Source organism: Dreissena polymorpha, chromosome 3 (genome assembly GCF_020536995.1).
Source record: "Dreissena polymorpha isolate Duluth1 chromosome 3, UMN_Dpol_1.0, whole genome shotgun sequence".
NCBI lineage: Eukaryota > Metazoa > Mollusca > Bivalvia > Myida > Dreissenidae > Dreissena > Dreissena polymorpha.
Window position 1 is genome coordinate 107,598,614 of NC_068357.1, and position 22,183 is coordinate 107,620,796.

A 22,183-nucleotide genomic window follows, 5' to 3' on the forward strand; every position below is an offset into this window, starting at 1 on the left:
TACAGTAACATTTTCTTAACCATTGTTACACAGAAAAATACTGGAGTTATCAATCAGAAAACATCGTATATTTGAGGACCAAACATAATTCAAAATAGAATTTATTAAAATTACGGTTGCAGTGGTGTAGTGGATATGGTGTCCCCCTAGCAATTGGGAGGTCATGGCTTCAATCCTAACTGTGGCAGCTTTCTTTAGATTTCCAACATATACACCAAGAACTGGTTCCAGTCGAAGGAAACAGATTTGAGAGCGTTTCAAATGAGCCTAAAGCTTTCTATGCAATCTAGCTAAAATAAAAAGGTCTCAACATAAATGACTGACACAATTTCCCTGCTTCAAAAGTGACCTGCGTGAAATAATGAACAATACAAAGAAACAAGAGAATCAAATGAGTGTCCCTCTGGGAATACTTTGCTTAATACATGTGCAAAAAGAAAAGTTTAAGATTTGCCTTTGCAGTCTTCACAAGCTAATCAGGGACAATACCTTTAATTGTATTTTTGGTTTAATAGAATTTTTTCTTTGTGGAAATCCAGTTTAGGGGGAAAGTGATATCTCTGATTAGCCTGTGCAGAATGCACAGGTTAATCTAGGATGACACTTTGTGCACAAACATTAAGCCCAGTGTTTCCCAGAATGAGGCTCCAATGGTACTGACTGTGAAGTTCTGAAGAATATATAAGGCCCCACTTGTGCAGCCCAGTGCAACTTGTACAGGATGTTGGTGGGAAAAAGTATCTGGGCCAGCTTCTAGCTTCTCCTCGGCAATGAATAATCCACAACACATCTGAAAAAAAGAAATTCAGTGAAAGTAAATAACTCTCAAAACTTTTACTGATTGAAATGGACTGAGACTAGTGGTAAAGCTACACTTAGAAATTAAGCCTCACTCTGGGAAAACAGGGCTTAATACATGTGCAAGTGTTGTCCAAGATTAGCCTGGGCAGACCACACAGTCTTATCAGGGACAACACCTTCTGCTTTAATGGATTGAAAAAAAGGAAGTCTCTTCTAAACAAATAGTCAGCGATTGAACCTGGCTGGCCTAGGTGAGAAGCATGTGAACCAACCACTGCACTAACCAGACCGCCGGAATTGCCAAAGTCTAACAGTTAGGCTGCACTTACAAAATTGTGTGGTTCACTACACATGTGGCAAAATCACTGATTAGATCAATGCTGTGTGTAAGTCTAGATTATCTTTGCAGTTTTTGGCTATTTAGCAATAATATTTATACCAAAATCAAATGCTACAGTGTTTGTTTCTTCCTGCTGGTATTTGAATAGGAATATTGGCAAACATTTCACTTAACATGCATTTTACAAAGCATAAGGAAAGTACAATGTAAGAGTACGTACACAAATTAAAGCTCACTTTCTTCTGTGACAGGTTCATATATGATTTGAAGACAAATGTAAGCCATGATTAAGACCACTTATTGGCAAGTAACTGATTATCAAAATTGGTTGGAAACAAGTTTGTATAACACAAAATCACAACCACTAACTTATCACAATTTCTAAAAATTAAGTCTGTAGAATCAAAATTAAGACCACTCTCTGCTGCAATCACTGGGTATGGCAATTTCATGGACAAAAGTGTGTATAATAGACAATCAAGACCACTTACTGCTGAGACTGATGATCACAAATGAGCTGAAAAAAGGTTGTTAAACAGACAATAAAGACATCTTGAAGCAATAAATATTCTGTGACTGGATATTATAATTTCTCAGAAAAAATACCCTCATCACCCAATGAAGACATGGTGAGACAGTTTATCACAATTGTTTATGACAAGCAACCGTTGGAGACAGGTGATGCTCTCCAAAGTGTTTTTTTGTCTCAATATTGCACTATATATTCAGATAAAAGGAAACGTCTTGAGGGGCATAACTTTGGACAAAATAATACGATGGATGCTTTAGCAACTTAAACATTTCAAAGGGCCATAACTCTCTAAAAAAATCATCTAACCAGAACCCACAAATAACATGCACATCTCCTTAAGGTAGTTAAGCTTCCCATAAAGCTTCATTGAATTCCAGTCAGTAGTTGGGGAGAAATAGCTCGGACAAGAATTGCACTATATGTACAGTTTGTAGAAAATTTCAAAGGGCCATAACTCTGTGAAAAATCATCCGACGAGATCTGGCTGATAATATGCACATCTCTTCTTGGTAGTGAAGCTTCCCATAAAGTTTCATTGAGTTCCAGTCATTAGTTGCTGAGAAATAGCCCGGACATGAATTGCACTATATGTACAGTTAATGGAAAATTTCAAAGGGCCATAATTCTGTGAAAAATCATCCTACCAGACATGGCTGATTTTATGCACATTTCCTTTTGGTAGTGAAGCTTCCCATAAAGTTTCATTGAATTCCGGTCATTTGTTGCTGAGAAATAGCCCGGACAAGAATTGCACTATATGTACAGTTAATAGAAAACTTCAAAGGACCATAACTCTGTGAAAAATCATCCGACCAGAACCGGCTGATAATATGCACATCTCCTCTTGGTAGTGAAGCTTCCCATAAAGTTTAATTGAATTCCGGTCATAAATTACTGAGAAATAGCCCGGACAAAAATTGTGCACAGACGGACGCACGGACAGACAAAGCGGCGACTATATGCTCCGCCAAAATTTTTTGGGGGAGCATAAAAAACAATTTCATTAAAACACAATTGACACCACCTATTGGTGTGACTGGTTATCTCAATTTCATATGAAAATAAGAGTTTAACACACAATCTAGACCACTTACTGCTGTGACAGTATCTGGTGTGTGAATGGTCATCACAATGTCTCCCTGGGATATCACATGTAGACGGCGTTTGTCATCTGCTGCGAGAATGTAGCTGCACAGCTGGCCAGTGCCATTGGGAAGAGGCACACACAGCATGCACGTCACACTGGCACGCTCTAATGGCCCCTGTGGATCAATGGTGACAGATTAACCTTGCTCTGGGATAATCAGACTTATGTAAACTTCATACAAATGTGATATTTATTTTGGTAAAAATATGTTAGAAGAGAAACTTTTAGTGAAAGTACAAAAACAAAGAATTACTTTTTTAAAAATAAAATATATTTTGAGATAGAGTGACCAATTCAACCATCTATGTGTAGATTGTGTGTGTGTGTGTGTTAAAATTCCAAAAGTATTTTAAATTTAATATTTTAGTTGTTTTTAATTTGAATAGATATGTTAAATAATTTAAAAACATGTAGTCCATTTAATCTATGAAAATTGCTATTATTATGTATAACCTTGAACCAACATTTCAGAAACATATATTCCTGCAACATATGAAAATGAGACTCAGAAAAATGATACATAAAAAACAACCAGCAAATTCGTTGAATTGATATCACCACGATAGCTAAAAAGCTTGTGTCAGACAGATGGACTGACAGATGAATGGACATACTCAAATAACGGACAACCCCAAAACTATATCCCTTTGCCTTTGGCTGGGGATAATACAGTTACATAAATTATGAACTTGACGTTTAATTATTTCAATAATCAGTCATAGTTTAAACCTATTTATTTCAGCTCGATTGCATCGAAAGCTTAAGGCTTATATAAATGCTCTCGAGTCCGTTTCCTGGGCATAGAACCAGTACTTGGTGTCTTTGGAGAGATATAAAGAACGCTCCCTCGGTGGGGATGGAACCTGTGACCTCCCGGTCGCTAGGCGGACACCATATTTATTACACCACGGCGACCTGTTAATCAGTTATACATATGGATATACAAGTAACTCTTCACTATTTTGTGAATTTTAGATTGTAAACAACCAGTAATATATGTTCAAGATGATTGTTAACTTTCAGTGTTCAAGTTGTTTTCATACTGTATTCAATGTTTTTGATAATATATAATTGCCATACAGGTTTACAGATTTTCAATATATTGCCAAACTAGTTTTGCCATATTGTTGCACCCTTAGTTTGCACATCCGAAAATTAATTATTTTTGGACCACTAATAATCCCTAATAAGTGTGGTACATTCTCAGTAAAAATCTTTTATATCAAACACTTACCTAGTGATGGTTTATGATATGTTTCTAATTATTCTATTTTGTAACAACAGCTAAAACACTTACCCGAGATGTGTGAACGTTATTGATGTTGATTCTCCACAGCTGTTTTGATGGCTGAATGGCGTAAATATAGCCTGCATCATCAGCAACAACTATGTAGCAGTTACCCACTGTAAACAATAAGTATATGAAAATATATTTGAGCCATGCTCTGGGCAAATGGGGCTTAATGCCTGTGCGTAGTTTCGTCCCAGATCAGCCTGGGCTAATGAAGTACAAGAATTTCTGCCAACACTGAATATTGGTTTAGAAGAAACATCCTTTAAACTAAAAAAAACAATAAAAGTTGACAGTGTTGTTCCTGATAGCACAATTATTCTGGGACGACACTTTATGCATATGCATCAAGCCCAGCTTTTCCAGAGCAAGGCTTATACTTTAAAGGTGCAACTTCAACAATTAGTCTACACATGCATTTTTAGGCGATACAAAGTTTGCATTAAAACAAGAGATGTGTTCGTCAGAAACACAATGCCCCCTACTGCGCCGCTTATGTGCAGCTTCATGAGATACACATGCATCTTCAATATTGCAAAAGTTATGGCGAATGTTAAAGTTTTCTGACGGACACACAGACTGACAGATAGACAGACGGACTGACAGTTCAACTGCTATATGCCACCCTATCGGGGGCATAAAAACTCAAAAAGATCATTTGTAAAACAAATAACAAACTGTGTATAATGCAAAAAAATAAATCTTCACATAAACGAGCAAGCACTTCATATTCAAGCACTGTGTGGCTACCTTCGATATATCAAGGTAAAAACAAACAGATAAGTCAACAATATTGTCAGCAATATAATTTGACCATTCATTAAAGAAATTGGACATATCCTCTCACAAATATTGGCCTTCCTGTGATGGTGCTTCTTGTACAATATCCACATGGTAAACTTGCAAAGTCTTACTTGAAGTCAAAGGTCACAATACAATAATGCAATGTCAAATAAACTTTTCCACCCAAAAAAACTGAAAATGGATTGAAGGGGTTTTTAATAAACAGGTATAAATGTCCAATTATTTGAGAGAATGTGTCACACACAAGAACCATTTGGCAAAATTCAAGGTCAAGATTGTACTTGGAGATCAAAGCTCAAGTTGTATCAGTTTATATTAAATAAAGCTGGTCTATCACATCATCAGTCATTGAAGGATTTTGCATATGGCATGAATACCCTATATAAGAAATATTTGTACACATAAAAACCACATCGATACCTTGAAGGTCATCCATCATTGGGGATCAAAAGTCAATGTGTGACTTCTAGAGAGTTAACACAGTATCACTGTACAGCTATATATAAGGAAAACTGCCCATCCCTGACGGATATTGTTCAACAGAGTTCTAACAATTTAAAACACAGCAAATATATCATAACAACATTTTGACAAAAAACAACTGAAAACAAAAGTAAATTATAGTGATTTTATGATTTTGCAAACCATTTTAACACAGCCGAGATAAACTAAATCAGTAAAAACTTAATTGAAAAGGTTGCATGAAGATTTTCAAATAATGTGACTTTCAGTGTGTTCACAAGGTTTCACTTTAGCCATATAAGGAAAACTACCTGCCACTGGCAGCAACAAACTGTTCCTTCAATGTGATCTACTGACCTAGTTTTTGACCGACATGACCCAGTTTTAAACTCCGCCAAGATTGGGAATAAAATTGACCTCTAGAGTGTTCACAAATTTTCCTTTAATGTGACCTAGTGACCTAGTTTTTGACCGACATGACCCAGTTTTAAACTCCTTTGAACAAATGTTCTGGCTTGGTTTCATTAAGACTGGGAATAAAATTGACCTCCAGTGTTAACAAAGTACAGTACATGTTGACTATACAAGACGGATAACAGGCAAAGGGTGATCACAAAAGCTGACAGTTGTGCTCCGGTAAGGTTGAAAAGGATAAAAACTAAAGTTCCAATCTCAACATTTTTTTTTAATGTTATAAACTGCCAAATAGTTTCAATTAGTATTATAATGTAATATATTATTCTATGAAACCATATTGGTCCTGTGTCTTAAATAAATGAGAATTTAATCTCGAGAATTTCTCCTCTGCTTTATTTGTTTGTTTGTTTTGTTGGATAGTTCTTCATTTTTCAACAGTCATATCATGGCGGTCGGTTCACACACTCACACTTTTCCTAAGGTAGCTGGATGACCAGGACGAAGCGCACATACTTTTGTCAATAACTTACAACTGCTCTACTTTAGCTAGGAGGAGAATGGGCAGACAAATGATTTCATGACCAATCCCCAAACAAGTTATGTGGCCTGACCAACGGTTGAAGGAGCGATACACAGATTTGTAATCCAGCCCTCTGCACAGCTAGCTGACCGAACAAATTTCTCTTCCAATAATGTGTCTGTAGTTTCATATTTTCTATATTTGACTTTTAAAGTAAAGCGAACTTACAGGCATCTGTATAAATCTGTAGGCATTTGATGGTACTCTTTGACAGTGAGTGCCTTGACAAGATTTGCTCATTGCAGAATATGGTCACCATGCCAACTGAGTCCCCAGTTATGATGTCCTCCTTATAGAAATGAGTGATGTCATGGATTGCCAATGCCTGTATTGGTCCACCTTTTGTTTCCAGCAGCACCTAATGGTAAAATGAACAATCTGATAAAAAACAAGAGGGCCATGATGGCCCTGAATCGCTCCACTGTTGTTTCTTTGCGAAAAAAACGTGTAATGCGCATTGGTTGAAATGTACTCAAGCATGTGACTTTCTCTTTCTATCCCTCGTCCCACTGGGCGCATAAAGTTGGAAGGGTGAGCATTTTTATATATGGAAAAAGTTACTACCGTGTTAACTAAACAGACAAAAAAGCCCGGGAATTGTTGCACAGGTCCTTTGCTTATAACGTAGGTACATTTATCTCTCCAAAAGATATTGTCGTTCTTTCTATTTCACATATTTTTAGATGCTGAAGATCAAATCTACGCATTTGATTTGAAACAGATTCAAAAGACCCATAGGAATCAAAATGCCTTAACCCTTTACCAAACAACACATTTTGGACTTTCCCAATTTGAAAGAGGTTGCAGACGTCAATTGAATTAAAATGGAATATGAAGGAAATGATCAGGTAGGGTAGAAATAATTGTGATAAAAGGAGAAATTGCTCATCAACCCACACATCCCTAAGACCAACAGGCCTGAGAATATTATGATAATCTTAAGATTATTTCTTTATATTTATAAATGTATTTAATTAAGTAATACATTTGACTTTTAAGATCAATTCATAACTTGTATTAAGAAAATTATAAAATGGTCAGAAATATATATGGATTGTTGAGCAATTGACAATCATTTCAACAATTCATGATCAGTCACTATTCACAAATGGAACAATGAATCATTAGTTATTAAAAAGCAGCATATACGATAGTTAAGAACATTGCACTTCATTAATTTCAACACCTTCTCTTGGATACAAAGTTTGAGTTTACCGTGCAGTATCATATATTGAGTTTCCTTGAAATAATTATGTTCATGGAAGTTGTGTTTTTAAAATCAATAATATATTATTAAACTGGTTTTAACACTACAAAAAAGACATGAAATTAACATGTCATCCAAAATATTTTCATCCGGATATATGGTCACTTTCGACATATTCAAATAAAACCCGACTTTTTTCAGTTTATAAGAAAAACATTCATAACACATGTTCTTACTTCAATGCCTTTGTAAGCAGTCACCATCTGACCTAAAATGGCACTAAATGACAGGGTTTTATCTCATGTTTACAAGATGTTGATGTTGTTGTTGGTCACAGCCAAACGGCCGCAGTAATCTCCACTGGTAAACGTCATATGTTCAGTTTTGTGACCCCCGGGGCCGGGTCAAATTTGAGCCCAGGGGAATAATTTGAACAAATTTGGTAGAGGACTATTAGATATCACTACATTCCAAATTTAGTAGCCCTAGGCTCTATAATTAAGAACAAGAAGATTGTTAAAGTTTGCACAAAATAGGCCTTATTTAAGCATATGTTCATTTTTGTGACCCCTGGGGCAAGGTCAAATTTGTTCCTAGGGGCATAGTTTGAACAAACTAAGTAGAGAACTATTAGATGTCACTACCTACCGAATTTGGTAGAAATAGGCCCAATGGTTATGGACAAAATGTTTATAGTTTGCACAAAATGGGCCCAATATAAGCATATGTTCAATTTTGTGACCCCTGGGGAACGGTCAAATTTGATCCCAGGGGCTTAATTTGAACAAACTTGGTAGAGGACTATAAGATGTCATTACATACCAAATTTGGTAGCCCTATGCCATACAGTTATGGACAAGAAGATTTTTAAAGTTTGCACAAAATAGGCCTTATATAAGCAAATTTTCAGTTTTTTGACCCCCAGGGCAGGGTCAAATTTGACCCCAGGGGCATAATTTGAACAAACTTGGTAGAGGACTATTAGATGTCACTACATACCAAATTTGGTAGCCCTAGGCCCAATGGTTATGGACGAGAAGATTTTTTAAGTTTTCACAAAATAGGCCTTATATAAGCAAATTTTCAATTTTTTGACCCCCCGGGGCAGGGTCAAATTTGACCCCAGGGACATAATTTGAACAAACTTGGTAGAGGACTATAAGATGTCACTACATACCAAATTTGGTAGCCCTAGGCCCAATGGTTATGGTCAGGAAATTTAAAGCTTGCACAAAATAGGCCTTATATAAGCAAATTTTCAATTTTTTAACCCCCCGGGGCAGGGTCAAACTTGACCCCAGGAGCATAATTTCAACAAACTTGGTAGAGGACAATAATATGTCACTACATACCAAATTTTGTAGCCCTATGCCATACGGTTATGGACATGAAGATTTTTAAAGTTTGCACAAATAGGCCTTATATAAGCAAATTTTCAATGTTTTGACCCCCTGGGGCAGGGTAAAATTTAACCCCAGGGGCATAATTTGAACAAACTTGGTAGAGGACTATAAGATGTCAATACATACCAAATTTGGTAGCCCTAGGCCCAATGGTTACGGACAAGAAGATTTTTAAAGCTTGCACAAAATAGGCCTTATATAAGCAAATTTTCAATTTTTTAACCCCCCGGGGCAGGGTCAAATTTGACCCCAGGGGCATAATTTCAACAAACTTGGTAGAGGACAATAAGATGTCACTACATACCAAATTTTGTAGCCCTATGCCATACGGTTATGGACAAGAAGATTTTTAAAGTTTGCACAAATTGGCCTTATATAAGCAAATGTTCAATTTTTTGACCTCCCGGGGCAGGGTCAAATTAGACCCTAGGGGAATAATTTGAACAAACTTGATAGAGGACAATAAGATGTCACTACATACAAAATTTGGTAGCCCTAGGCCAAATGGTTATGGACAAGAAGATTTTTAAAGTTTGCACAAAATAGGCCTTATATAAGCAAATTTTCCATTATTTAACCCCCTGGGGCAGGGTCAAATTTGACCCCAGGGGCATAATTTGAACAAACTTGGTAGAGGACTATAAGATGTCACTACATAGCAAATTTGGTAGCCCTATGCCCAATGGTTATGGAAAAGAAGATTTTTAAAGTTTGCACAAAATAGGCCTTATATAAGCAAATTTTCAATTTTTTAACCCCCCGGGGCAGGGTCAAATTTGACACCAGGGGCATAATTTGAACAAACTTGGTAGAGGACTATAAGATGTCACTACATACAAAGTTTGGTAGCCCTAGGCCCAATGGTTATGGACAAGAAGATTTTTAAAGCTTGCACAAAATAGGCCTTATATAAGCAAATTTTCAATTTTTTACCCCCCCCCGGGCAGGGTCAAATTAGACCCCAGGGGCATAATTTCAACAAACTTGGTAGAGGACAATAAGATGTCACTACATACCAAATTTTGTAGCCCTATGCCATACGGTTATGGACAAGAAGATTTTTAAAGTTTGCACAAATTGGCCTTATATAAGCAAATTTTCAATGTTTTGACCCCCTGGGGCAGGGTAAAATTTAACCCCAGGGGCATAATTTGAACAAACTTGGTAGAGGACTAAAAGATGTCACTTCATAGCAAATTTGGTAGCCCTAGGCCCAATGGTTATGGACAAGAAGATTTTAAAAGTTTGCACAAAATAGGCCTTATATAAGCAAATTTTCAATTTTTTGACCCCCCGGGGCAGGGTCAAATTTGACCCCAGGGGCATAATTTGAACAAACTTGGTAGAGGACTATAAGATGTCAATACATACCAAATTTGGTAGCCCTAGGCCTAATGGTTATTGACAAGAAGATTTATAAAGTTTGCACAAAATAGGCCTTATATAAGCAAATTTTCAATTTTTTGACCCCCCGGGGCAGGGTCAAATTTGACCCCAGGGGCATAATTTGAACAAATTTGAAAGAGGTTCACCACAGGAACATTCCTGAGATTTTTCATCAGATTTGGATCGACGGACACAGGACCATGACATAAGCCCCGCTGGCCTTTGGCCAGTGGAGCTAAAAACAACTTAAAATGTTATGTTAGAACTACATATGTCATAGACACTGATGAACCATCAAAATATATTCGGTCACAGACAAATATTTTGGTCAAATAAAGAGATTGTCTTCAACAAAAATATCAGCTTAACATAATTCATAATCCAACAAAATGACAGATATTGTGCCATAAATCTGCAAAATTAGTTTGAAGCTAAGATTCCGTACATTAATTTATCATCTGCTTCACATTTAAAATCTTATCAGCTGTAGAAGTTTTAGCAAAATCACCATGAAATTGCAGAGAAGTTGGGAACACATGAAACAAGAGGGCCATGATGGCCCTGTATCGCTCCACTGTTTTTTCTTTGCGAAAAAAACGTGTAATGCGCATGGGTTGAAATGTACTCAAGCATGTGACTTTCTCTTTCTATCCCTCGTCCCACTGGGCGCATAAAGTTGGAAGGGTGAGCATTTTTATATATGGAAAAAGTCCGGGAATTGTTGCACAGGTCCTTTGCTTATAACATAGGTACATTTATCTCTCCAAAAGATATTGTCGTTCTTTCTATTTCACATATTTTTAGATGCTGAAGATCAAATCTACGCATTTGATTTGAAACAGATTCACAAGACCCATAGGAATCAAAATGCCTTAACCCTTTACCAAACAACACATTTTGGACTTTCCCAATTTGAAAGAGGTCGCAGACGTCAATTGAATTAAAATGGAATATGAAGGAAATGATCAGGTAGGGTAGAAATAATTGTGATAAAAGGAGAAATTGCTCATCAACCCACACATCCCTAAGACCAACAGGCCTGAGAATATTATGATAATCTAAAGATTATTTCTTTATATTTATAAATGTATTTAATTAAGTAATACATTTGACTTTTAAGATCAATTCATAACTTGTATTAAGAAAATTATAAAATGGTCAGAAATATATATGGATTGTTGAGCAACTGACAATCATTTCAACAATTCATGATCAGTCACTATTCACAAATGGAACAATGAATCATTAGTTATTAAAAAGCAGCATATACGATAGTTAAGAACATTGCACTTCATTAATTTCAACACCTTCTCTTGGATACAAAGTTTGAGTTTACCATGCAGTATCATATATTGATTTTCCTTGAAATAATTATGTTCATAGAAGTTGTGTTTTTAAAATCAATAATATATTATTAAACTGGTTTTAACACTACAAAAAAGACATGAAATTAACATGTCATCCAAAATATTTTCATCCGGATATATGGTCACTTTCGACATATTTAAATAAAACCTGACTTTTTTCAGTTTATAAGAAAAACATTCATAACACATGTTCTTACTTCAATGCCTTTGTAAGCAGTCACCATCTGACCTAAAATGGCACTAAATGACAGGGTTTTATCTCATGTTTACAAGATGTTGATGTTGTTGTTGGTCACAGCCAAACGGCCGCAGTAATCTCCACTGGTAAACTTCATATGTTCAGTTTTGTGACCCCCGGGGCCGGGTCAAATTTGAGCCCAGGGGAATAATTTGAACAAATTTGGTAGAGGACAATTAGATATCACTACATTCCAAATGGACAAGAAGATTTTTAAAGTTTGCACAAAATAGGCCTTATATAAGCAAATTTTCAATTTTTTAACCCCCTGGGGCAGGATCTAATTTGACCCCTGGGGCAGGATCAAATTTGACCCCAGGGGCATAATTTGAACAAACTTGGTAGAGGACTATAAGATGTCACTACATAGCAAATTTGGTAGCCCTAGGCCCAATGGTTATGGAAAAGAAGATTTTTAAAGTTTGCACAAAAAAGGCCTTATATAAGCAAATTTTCAATTTTTTACCCCCCCTGGGCATAATTTGAACAAACTTGGTAGAGGACTATAAGATGTCATTACATACCAAATTTGGTAGCCCTATGCCATACAGTTATGGACAAGAAGATTTTTAAAGTTTGCACAAAATAGGCCTTATATAAGCAAATTTTCGATTTTTTGACCCCCCAGAGCAGGGTCAAATTTGACCCCAGGGGCATAATTTAAACAAACTGGGTAGAGGACTATTAGATGTCACTACATACAAAATTTGGTAGCCCTAGGCCCAATGGTTATGACAAGAAGATTTTTTAAGTTTCCACAAAATAGGCCTTATATAAGCAAATTTTCAATTTTTTGACCCCCCGGGGCAGGGTTAAATTTGACCCCAGGGGCATAACTTGAACAAACTTGGTAGAGGACTATAAGATGTCACTACATACCAAATTTGGTAGCCTTTGGCCCAATGGTTATGGACAAGAAGATTTTTAAAGTTTACACAAAATAGGCCTTATATAAGCAAATGTTCAATTTTTGACCTACCGGGCAGGGTCAAATTAGACCCCAGGGGCATAATTTGAACAAACTTGATAGAGGACAATAAGATGTCACTACATACAAAATTTGGTAGCCCTAGGCCCAATGGTTATGGACAAGAAGATTTTTAAAGTTTGCACAAATTGGCCTTATATAAGCAAATTTTCAATTTTTTAACCCCCCTGGGCAGGGTCAAATTTGACACCAGGGGCATAATTTGAACAAACTTGGTAGAGGACTATAAGATGTCACTACATACCAAATTTGGTAGCCCTAGGCCCAATGGTTATGGTCAAGAAGATTTTTAAAGCTTGCACAAAATAGGCCTTATATAAGCAAATTTTCAATTTTTTAACCCCCCGGGGCAGGGTCAAACTTGACCCCAGGAGCATAATTTCAACAAACTTGGTAGAGGACAATAAGATGTCACTACATACCAAATTTTGTAGCCCTATGCCATACGGTTAAGGACATGAAGATTTTTAAAGTTTGCACAAATAGGCCTTATATAAGCAAATTTTCAATGTTTTGACCCCCCGGGGCAGGGTAAAATTTAACCCCAGGGGCATAATTTGAACAAACTTGGTAGAGGACTATAAGATGTCAATACATACCAAATTTGGTAGCCCTAGGCCCAATGGTTACGGACAAGAAGATTTTTAAAGTTTGCACAAAATAGGCCTTATATAAGCAAATTTTCAATTTTTTGACCCCCCGGGGCAGGGTCAAATTTGACCCCAGGGGCATAATTTGAACAAACTTGGTAGAGGACTATAAGATGTCAATACATACCAAATTTGGTAGCCCTAGGCCTAATGGTTATGGACAAGAAGATTTACAAAGTTTGCACAAAATAGGCCTTATATAAGCAAATTTTCAATTTTTTGACCCCCCGGGGCAGGGTCAAATTTGACCCCAGGGGCATAATTTGCACAAATTTGAAAGAGGTTCACCACAGGAACATTCCTGAGAAATTTCATCAGATTTGGACGAGTAGTTTAGGACAAGAAGATGTTTAAAGAAAAAGTTAACGCATGCACGCATGGACGCACGCACGGACGCACACACGACGGACACAGGACCATGACATAAGCCCCGCTGGCCTTTGGCCAGTGGAGCTAAAAATGAAAAAAAGCCATTTGCTGCTAAATTGATTGAAGCTGAAATTCCTTTCTTTGAGATCATCTAAACCTGAAGGTTTTTCAGCTAAGATTTGAGTAGCAAAATCTGCCATACACTAAAAGAGAATTAGTGTCAACAAAATTGAAGGTTAAAATATTCTACAGTGGAAAAAATGACAAAGGGACATATATCTTCCAAAATTGTTGCAGCCGAAATTCCTTTCTTTACATTCATAAAATATTTAGGTAATTCAGCTCAGAAAGTTTGAGCAATATCCAACCCGCATGCAGTCGTTTAAAAACAAAAGTTCAGGAACAATATTCTTAAGCTGATTGACAATAAATTTTTAATATGCAACTAATAGTTTGATTGTTTCTATTGGCAATTTAAGTTTTCATTTCAACATCAGAATATTTCATTTAAGTTGAACAAACAATTAAGCACAACAACTTTAAATCACTCAAACTGAAGCCTACATTTACTGGCTGGTTGCCCTGTGTGAGCTGAGTCATATCATACACTCGAACAAGGCCATCTTCACCTCCCAACACCAGACCTGTGAAACTTTCTCTGGAAATGGATAAAGAAACATACTGGACATTTTATACCATAACAAATATCACAGTCATATGAGTGCCATAAGCATTGTCTTCTAGCAAGCTTGTATGGGTTTGCTTATTTTGAAATTATAGGAGACTTTAATTGGCCAGTGTCCATGTGGGCTGTTCCCTAAGAGTTCCAGATGGGCCCATTATTAGAAAATTGGAAATGAAGCCAAATGTATCACCAAATATGGACACATTTGTTGACACTAATATCTAACTGTTTTGGCCTGAGTTATAATTTTTTTACAAACAATTTGTAATTAATCACAAAATGGTAATTTTTTCCCATTGGATATTGGTAGCATCTGGGTCCCACATTGGAAGCCAGAAACTCACCCTGTAAGAAATATGTCCTCCTTATCTTTTTGCTGAGGCTGACATGCCCTCCTGAACATACATCTTTCACTCTAGCCCTCACTACAATTTACAACCTACAAAGACTTCATTCTCCCTATGTTTTCATAATTTCATAGCTGATTCAAATAACCTACTTCCATTTGTTAAGGCTTAATTGAAGCAATTAACATGCATACAAAGATTCCATGATATTTAATGGCAATATTGAGCTATTCTTTTTAACAAAATGACATTTTCAATCACTAGTTTGATCAATGATTGCTTCTGATCAAACCCTTCACACCATGGCTACCATTTATGACACTTTAGTAGAGGCAGTGTCTGAATAGGACTAATTACTCATAGAAAATAATTTCTAAAATACATTCTGTTTACATATTATCGATTTGAAATAAAACTAATATATGTGTATAAGTGTTGAATACGTCAAATATAGCATTTCAATTGATAACTAATTTTTATAACTGTTATGATATATAGATTTGAATTTATTTAATATTTGATAATAACAGCTGTCAGAATAACATTGGTGAAACTAGGGTTTTATGCTTTTATGTATTGTGATATTGTTATATGCGTTTGACCTAGAATGTTAATAAATATAAATTGATATTCTCTTATAAATGCAATAAAAACTATTTTCTTTAAATAAACTAATTTATGATCTTCTGATATTATTACACGCAATTTCTTAACTAGGCAGTAGTGTACATATATTTTATGTCATTTTTGTATATACATAACGTGGAACATAATATACTTGTTTTAATTTAAAATACTTCTAATAATTATCTTCACAACCACTAAGTGGGCTGTAACTGCACACACCGTTCTGAACTGGTCCTATTTCGTTTGACTGGACAAGAAATAAAAAGTACCTAAAACATCTTTCCACTTTTAGGCAATTAATTCTGCAATCAAGTTTTCTTTTGAAGTGTTCTAAAAAATCAACAACATGTCCGTTTTCTTTCAGCTTCATTGCTATAAACACTCTTTTGAACGACGGTTAATTTAATTCTATCTCTGGAACGACGATTAGATCTACTTTTCGTTCGTTATCATTTATGTGAGAGCATGGAACGACAACTCTGCTGGGAGATCGGGCTATATAAACACTGTCTTAAAATGCCTCTTATATACAGGTCGGGCTACCATAACCTTGTGAAGAGGCCAGTAGGACCTGTAAATAAACTCTGAAACACACACGCATCTTATATTTTGAGCTGGTCGGACCTCAAAGACCTCGTGAAGAGGCCGGTAGGACCTGTAAATAAACTCTGATATACACACGCCTCTTATATTTTTCCCCTGAACAAAATGTGCTGTCGATTACACTGCATCAAGTATCTGCCAAATAATCTGATCACATTCAGAGATATGTACCGTAAATATTATGGATACAAGGAATGGTAACTTTAAATCGGGATCCGATTGAACCTTGGTCCGAATTACTAATTGCTGTTAGTTTCGATTTAGCGAATGTGACTCATACACAAAATAAACAAAAATGGAGTTAATTGTCGCTTTTGCTTTTCATTGTGCTTGTGAGTATCTTAATTGTATATTGATAATATTTACATGCTATTTACGCAAATTTTGACATTTGTGCGTTGAGACCTTTCGAATATTCCACATTTGTAATAGTTTCCTACCGCAGCTTTTTCGCCCTAAGTTATTTCGTACCTGGTCGGTTCGCGCCTAGTCCATATAAACGGACTCCCAGAGCCTTTGATAATTTTTGCTATGGCGGCCCATTGGGTTAAAAAGCTGATAGTTGAATTTTTGCAACTAGTTCGCGCCCAATAGTCACATTGTGTATAAAATTATTTCGTCCAATTTCATAACATATTTGTGTGTGGTTTTGGAGTGTTAGTTGGGTTTACAATCAACTCGTACCTAAGTCAACTCGAACGGAAGACAATTTGCTCGTGTTTTGGTCACCTCGCACCAAAGTCAACTCGTACCTAAGTCAACTCATACCTTATTCAAACTATTGATTTGTTAATGGGTTCTAGATGAGTAATTTATGCATACACACAAATGAGAAACACTTTCAGAGTTTAGTTCAATACTTTTCATTGCAATAATTTTCACAAAGTAACACTTATTTAAAAAAACAACAACTTTTTACACCATATTTACACTGTATGCACAATTATAACAGACAAACATTTATGTAGGTAAAAGATGTATTCATGGTTTTTAACCAGGTTTTCCGAAGGAAAAAACTGGTTATTAGATTGGCGAATGCGGGCGGGCTGGCGGGCGGGCGGAACAAGCTTGTCCGGGCCATAACTATGTCGTTCATTGTCAGATTTTAAAATCATTTGGCACATTTGTTCACCATCATTGGACGGTGTGTCACGCGAAATAATTACGTCGATATCTCCAAGGTCAAGGTCACACTTTGAGTTCAAAGGTCAAAAATGGCCATAAATGAGCTTGTCCTGGCCATAACTATGTCATTCATTGTGAGATTTTAAAATCATTTGGCACATTTGTTCACCATCATGGGACGGTGTGTCGCACGAAAGAATCATGTCAATATCCCCAATGTCAAGGTCGCCACGACTAAAAATAGATTTTTTTAAAAAACAAACTTACAAAGGGGGTTAATTGTGTTTGTTCATTTCAAAAGTTCAGTTTGAGTTTTCTCCCTTTATCAGATTTTTTTTTCACAATGAAAACCTGGTTTTGTGACAATTTTGTCCCTTGTTACTTTTTATTTCAATATTTAAACAATATGTATTTTAACAAATATGTTCATGCACATGGTTTAAAAATTATTTGTATGTGCCCGGTAGGATGACATATATCATTTGAACTGTCATTCTGTCCGTCCGTCCGTCAGATCGTCCGAAAACTTTATCATTGGCCATAACTTTTTCAATATTGGAGATAGCAACTTGATATTTGGCATGCATGTGTATCTCATGGAGCTGCACATTTTGAGTGGTGAAAGGTCAAGGTCATCCTTCAAGGTCAAAGGTCAAATTTATGGCTTCAAAGCGGCGCAATAAGAGGCATTATGTTTCTGACAAACACATCTCTTGTTTAAAATAATGATTTTACTTTATTTACTAATCATTAATAAGAAAATGGAATAGTTTTTGGACACTTACTATTTTACCAAGTAAGCTGCTTAAACATCAATGTTCATTTTCTTTTGAAGATCATTCTGGCTTGAAGTTGAGTAAACATGTTTTATAATTCATAAACATGTAAAGCATATTCAAACGAAATTGCCTTTCTTCGTATGAGTGTTTCACTTTTTCACTTGTTATATAGGTTTAGCATTAACGCTTGCGGACTGCCCTCCTCCTCCAGCGGTCCAGAATGCAGCCTTCACTCCAGTCCAGTCATCATACGCTGATGGCGCAAACGTTACATTCACCTGTAACACTGGTTATGGACTTCAAGGTAGTCGGATACATTATTGCAGGGGAAGCAGTTGGGAAGGATCCCTCATATGCTATGAACAGTTTTGTGAAACAATGAATAATCCTAGAAATGGTATAATTGTTGGAAACCCATCCTACAAAATTGGCACTTACATCACATTTCAATGTAACACAGGCTACACATTGAAAGGAAATAGCCAGTTGCTGTGTCGTGTTGATTTGAAGTTTGATAGGAACCCACCAACATGCGATGTCAATATGTGTCCAGATTTTGGGGTAATAGATCATGCACGCATTTTCCAAGCCACAGATGGAGGAATAGAAAATGATTATGGAAGCCTAGTTAAAGTAACCTGTGAAGACTCATATGTGCTGGATGGTCATGTGTCCGTGGTTTGCCAGGGAGACGGAACGTGGGGCCCAAAACCGACCTGCAAACCATTAGATTGTGGTAGGTTCGATGGAATGAATTCAAGCTGCGTGAAAGACTTCGTACTGCTTGATACTCTGTATTACATGGAATGTAAGACTGATGTCCCAAATACAAGAATTGGAGCGGACAGCACCAGTGCACCTAATGAATGTGAGGCAAGGTCTCGGAAATGGATGTATTCACTGTTTGGATGCTTTTGCAATTGTCAAGTTATCTACAATAAAACCATTGTGATAACATACAACCTTGATCCAAATGACTATCTGCCACACAACACAGCTTTGATGTGGAGTTGTAGGCCAGGTTGCAGGACAAACCAAACTTATGCTCTGGGATGCATGGACGGACAGATGGAAATGCCATCTTGCACCTGCGATTCTTACGCACATACACATGAAACAAGCTTCATTATCATAATTGCTGCAATAATTGGAGCTGTAGTTTTGGCATTGTCAGTTGCAGTTGCCTTAGTGATGTACAAGAAAAAGGAAGGGTGTTTTAAGTCTGGTACAAATGTGGAAGCCTCATATCCCATGACTAAACCAACTCATGATGAAGGTGGCAATTCTTCTAACGGGAACACTTTTAAACCAAGTGATAAAAGCCATATTAATCTTACTAAAGAGGAGGAACGGTTATTGTCTGCAAACAAAAAATGAGGTCAGGACAATCATTTTCCTTGAGAATTTCCACTGTTTGACTTGTAATGGAAATGCTGTGCTTTGACTAAGAATGTTTCAAGTAAAGTTTTAGGGAATAGCCAATATTCTACATTACAAACAGTTTTCATGTGAAGTGCCATGATTTTACTTAAAGTGTAACTTATAAAATGATACAAATGTATGAGTGAAGACTGTTAAAAATGGCGAAACAATCCACCTAAACAAAAAAGTGCTGTGCTTGAACTTAAAATGTTACACATTAAGTTTTGTGTACAAGCCAGAAATTTTCAGTATTCTTGAGAATTGGCTATTTGCCATTTGTAAGCAATTAAAGTTTTATTCACAAGTAAGTATCATGCATACAATAATTTAAATAGATAAGTTTCACATTCGCAATTTGAGCGATTATCAGGACACAATTAATCGATGATTCTAAAATGAGGCTTACAATGTGCAGTTCACAAGTTATTCTTAATGAACAAAAGGACCTTATACATTCAACATTATTATAAGTGCCATTATATTTGTGAAGTGTTTCTGATGATAATTTTAATTTAGACTAGTATTTTTTCAGTAAGATAGGGCTCAACATTAACCAAAAAACCAACTTGCCCTGCCGTAAGAAAATCTACTTGCCCTGAACGTAAAGCCACTTGCCCAAACATGAAATATCACATTAACTGTAAACCTCATATTTTTTAATAAAGATCAAAATGATACACCACAAAACCTTTTTTATTTTTGCACATTTAACAAAATGATCACAGCAATTAAAGTCTAAATTAAATGCTCTTTGTTCTTTTTTGCAATTGCCTGGGCGGGCAACTAGATTATAAAATCACTTGCCCGGACCCAACTTTTACTTGCCAGGGGCAATAGGACAACCATTAATGTTGAGCCCTGTAAGACTGGAATTCGACATCTGTGAAACCATGTACTGATGAAATGATAATCATAAAGTATGTGAACATGAAAAGTTTGTGACCAGATTGTCCTTAGTTGGGTACTACGATGACATTATGTTACAATTAAGTGATCAGTTATAATAACAATTAGTGCACAGCGATTTGTTTGCCCAATTGGGCAATCTATACGGAAAAACCCTGAAATTGGGAAAATTTGTGTTGTGAAGTCTTTTTATTGGAAAATTGATGTATTTGATTTTTTGCCCCCAATATTTTAAAAGTGATAACTACACAGTGCTCCAGCTAAGATAAGAGATTGAAAAACTATCATGTGTTGAGATTTCCAAGATAAACTTATCTTTGTTCATCTTGAACCTTATTATCAATTTATTATATGTTTTGCTGGGCCTTTTGTTATTATAAATCATGTAAAATGTGTGGAAATCCCTGATAAAAAATAAATACAAATGTAGTTCTTATTTCAAAAGTAAAATCCTGGTTTTGATGTACAAAGTCAACATTTTGTAAAACTGATCCATCAAACCACTAGTATACTTAAAGTAGTTATGAAATGTAACTATATACGGCAGATTGTTAGCTCATACATACGGCAGATTGTTAGCTTATACATACGGCAGAATTAAAAATTAATGATACCAGCAGTTGCATTTATGTTACAGCTTCCTGCTTGGATGCTCATATTTTACAAGCAATTAGAAAATTGGTTTGATCTCATACTGTCAGACATTTCCTATTTGCTTGTTATTTTGCAAACTTATCTTTAACTTTGAATAGCCTTCTTATATGTATATATATGTATGTATTAAACAGTTTAATTTGTAGAATGCATTATGTGCTAATATTTGAAATATAAAATTTTAAATAAAAAGATATTATCTTGCTCACAATAAAATTGTTGATTCCAAATATTGAGATATTAAGATAATTTTTGCGTTCCATCATAGCCTTAATCAGGTCTAAATTTAACAAAGATTATTGTAAAGTCAAAGCATAAAGGTCTTTGTGGCCAACTTGACTTAGTATGGATATTTGTGAACATATATAATTCATGCTAATATATACAATCTGTTCTACTTATATGGCTTGATTTGATTACATTTTCTCATTTTATTCTTTATTTTAACGATAAAATCCATTTTTCTCCCAAATTAGCAAATCAACCATGAACATTAGCTGAGCATTGCTTAAGAAAACTATTGATTTCATCCCCTTTTTGCAGTATTAAGTTTCAGTGTAATTCATTGTTTTGTGTGTGTGGCTTTGAGTGATTTATTTAGTACTGTGTGTTTCTTTGAATTGCTGCAACATATATATTTGTGTTCTGTATGATATTCACATTAAATGCCATTTGTTCAATGTCTTGTGACCATAAGGAAAAGATCCTAGAATGCTTCAAGACGCTGCTGCTATTTTGTATTGTTGACATTTTTGACATGTTGCTTTTAATTTGTATCAGCATTTACTTGTGTCATTTAAGATAAGTTTGAATAATCGTGTTGATTGTAATTTTTAATATTTTGCACCTAACGTTTGTTTGAAATACAGTATATTGTGGTTATACTGCCTTTGAATGTCATAAATTGTATTATCTGTATGGGTTTTTGTTTGCGATTTATAGGGAGACGGAAAACTACAACGGGCGAGGCATGGTATGGTATTGCGCAAGGGGGGTTAGAGGGTTATGGTTAGGGTTTGGGTTAGTGTTAGGGGTCGGGTTAGGGTTTGGGTT

At 35.9% G+C, this 22,183-nt stretch overlaps 2 protein-coding genes across 5 annotated transcripts in view; one reads left to right on the forward strand and one right to left on the reverse strand.

The window, feature by feature from the left end:
• Window positions 1–16,485, reverse strand: part of LOC127870885 (uncharacterized) — a 385,033-nt gene extending 368,548 nt beyond the window's left edge. For 2 of the 3 annotated variants that reach the window (XR_008044964.1, XM_052413466.1), the window contains exons 1-6: window positions 15,911–16,116; window positions 14,547–14,640; window positions 6,543–6,732; window positions 4,118–4,224; window positions 2,768–2,935; window positions 662–790 (exon numbers count right to left, since the gene is read on the reverse strand). Coding sequence is in view for 2 of the 3 variants with exons in the window: in XM_052413466.1 (XP_052269426.1) it covers window positions 662–790; window positions 2,768–2,935; window positions 4,118–4,224; window positions 6,543–6,732; window positions 14,547–14,640; window positions 15,911–16,011 (789 nt within the window). In the remaining variant the exon portion in view is untranslated. Of the gene's footprint in view, window positions 1–661; window positions 791–2,767; window positions 2,936–4,117; window positions 4,225–6,542; window positions 6,733–14,546; window positions 14,641–15,910; window positions 16,117–16,415 lie in introns of those variants that run through there. The other variant, XM_052413467.1, reaches the window with a different exon arrangement.
• LOC127870883 (sushi, von Willebrand factor type A, EGF and pentraxin domain-containing protein 1-like) lies at window positions 16,317–22,048 on the forward strand. Of its 2 annotated transcripts, none has more exons than XM_052413464.1 (2): window positions 16,317–16,441; window positions 18,321–22,048. In XM_052413464.1, exons 1-2 carry the CDS (start codon window positions 16,426–16,428, stop codon window positions 19,523–19,525), a joined length of 1,221 nt encoding a protein of 406 aa, XP_052269424.1. In that variant the 5' UTR covers window positions 16,317–16,425; the 3' UTR covers window positions 19,526–22,048. The 2 variants fall into 2 exon arrangements, with proteins under 2 accessions (XP_052269424.1, XP_052269423.1); XM_052413463.1 differs by having other exon boundaries at window positions 16,441–16,576.
• The last annotated feature ends 135 nt before the right edge of the window (window positions 22,049–22,183 follow it).